This window comes from Lottia gigantea (assembly GCF_000327385.1).
Source record: "Lottia gigantea unplaced genomic scaffold LOTGIsca_350, whole genome shotgun sequence".
Classification (NCBI taxonomy): Eukaryota; Metazoa; Mollusca; class Gastropoda; family Lottiidae; genus Lottia; species Lottia gigantea.
Window position 1 is genome coordinate 45,939 of NW_008709191.1, and position 2,109 is coordinate 48,047.

General features: G+C 37.3%; 1 protein-coding gene across 1 annotated transcript; it reads right to left on the minus strand.

The window, feature by feature from the left end:
* Nucleotides 1-1,601: 1,601 nt before the first annotated feature.
* LOTGIDRAFT_175703 (hypothetical protein) lies at nt 1,602-2,036 on the minus strand (the record flags this gene model as incomplete). Its single annotated transcript, XM_009058768.1, has 1 exon — nt 1,602-2,036. The coding sequence occupies one exon, from the start codon at nt 2,034-2,036 to the stop codon at nt 1,602-1,604; it is 435 nt and encodes a 144-aa protein (XP_009057016.1).
* Between the last annotated feature and the right edge of the window lie 73 nt (nt 2,037-2,109).

Sequence of the window (2,109 nt, forward strand, 5' to 3'; positions counted from 1 at the left end):
GATTTTGTCAATAAAATAAAAAATCTTCGAGTTCCCTCTAATGCTATTTTAATTTCTATCGACGTTTCTTCTATGTATACCAATATCGATAACACTACTGGTTTAACGGCAGTTCGTAAAGCTTTTAATAGAAACCCAGATCCAAACAGACCCGACGATGCAATTCTACAGCTCTTAGAGATTTGTCTTAGTCGAAACGATTTCACATTTAATGGTAAAACATATTTACAAACTTCAGGGACAGCAATGGGCAAACGATTCGCCCCTTCGTACGCAAACCTTTTCATGGCAGAGTGGGAACGTTAGGTGTTGCCCCTCTGTCCATTTGACCCACTTTTTTACGGACGCTTTTTGGATGACATTTTTATGGTTTGGACTTATTCTATCGAACAGTTTTGGGAATTCTTTGAAATTCTCAACAACCGCAAACGTGAGTGACAAAAGCATAGACTTTCTCGATACCACAGTCTTTAAGGGAGATTCCATAGCAGAAACAAATAAACTGGATATTAAAGTGTATTTCAAAGAAACTGATACTCATCAACTCTTGCACAAGAGCTCCTTTCACCCAAAACATACCTTTTCTGGTATAATTAAGTCACAAGTTTTACGATTTCATCGAATTTGTACAAGATCTTCTGATTTCAACCAAGCCTGTACGATTGTTTTCTCAAAACTAAAAGAGCGTGGGTACTCTAAAATATTTTTACGAAACATAAAAATTCCACTTTAGCACAGATAGCAGCTAATAACAGACTTTATGCCGAAGTACCTCCAGGTTTAAGAAGTGCTCCATGTTTGTCCAGTAGATGCAAAACATGTCCCTTTATATCAGAAACCTCATTATTTTGTAAGCAACTCTACGAATAAAAGGTACCCGATCCAGGAACATCTAACATGTGAACATTCGAATGTAATATATTTAATTTCATGCAAGAAATGCCCCAAACAATATGTAGGAGAAACTAAGAATAATTTACGAACTCGCTTTAATGATCATAGGTCAGACATCAAATTAAAGAAAGACAAGCCTGTTTCTAATCATTTCAACCTCGACGACCATTCAATAGACGATCTCACCCTAATCCCAATTGAGCGTATAGAAATTGACTTGCCCGAAGATGAAACTACCAAATTCCGTCAATCTAGGGAGGCCCATTGGATTGAGACAATGAATACAGCAAGACCTATAGGACTAAATATTCATCATAATGTAGGCATAGCACCCTTTGATGTCCCGTTTAATACAACCAGCAATCGAGCAAGCAAGATAGTTCATGCCCACTATAAGAGCCTTCAAGAGAAATTCCCCCATGTCTATAAGCAGAAAATGATAGTTGCATATTCAAAAAATAAGAACTTAAATGATAATATTGTTCATAGTAAACTAAAAACAATCAGTACATAACAGATACTATACTTCTCGCCCATCGGGCGAGTTATTTGTTTTAATTTCAGATCAGAATAAGAACAAAAGAAAACCCAATATCAAGACCCTTAATCCTAATTTTTAAATAAAGTGTCTGCTCCACCCTAGGCCTGTACATTTGGGAGAATCAAACCCTCCCTTCCCCGAAATCTATTTTTCATTGGCACTCGGCTTAAGCTTCTCTTGCTTCAACTTTCCGTGCAAGATGTGCATCCCGCGCTGTTTGATGTTCTTTGGTTAAACCGTCTGCCTTTTTAAGATTATCATACAATGCGCAAGAGTCACACATATCTTTACTAGGTTTATGGAAACCCAAATTAAACTTTTCGTTGAATATTTTACGATAAACATTTTCCTTTACGGGTTCCATTTCACGATCTCCACATGACTCATTATAAAGTCTGTACATCATTCTAATGTTCAACGTTGGTTCGAGATAATCACGTTTCGTAGAAGAACGACAGTAGTGACTGTCAACTTTCGGGAATGATCTGATATACTCCTCGACATCATTAACTTTATCTGGCATGGTCTTGTTGACCGGCTCATGAGAAGGACCTGGTACAACAACTCCACTCTCGGAGTAATCTATATTGTACCGAACCATGTAGTCAAATATATCCAGTGTATTAAGAAAGAACACTTTGCACCCAGTTACTTTAGTGTTCTGCTTAGGTAGC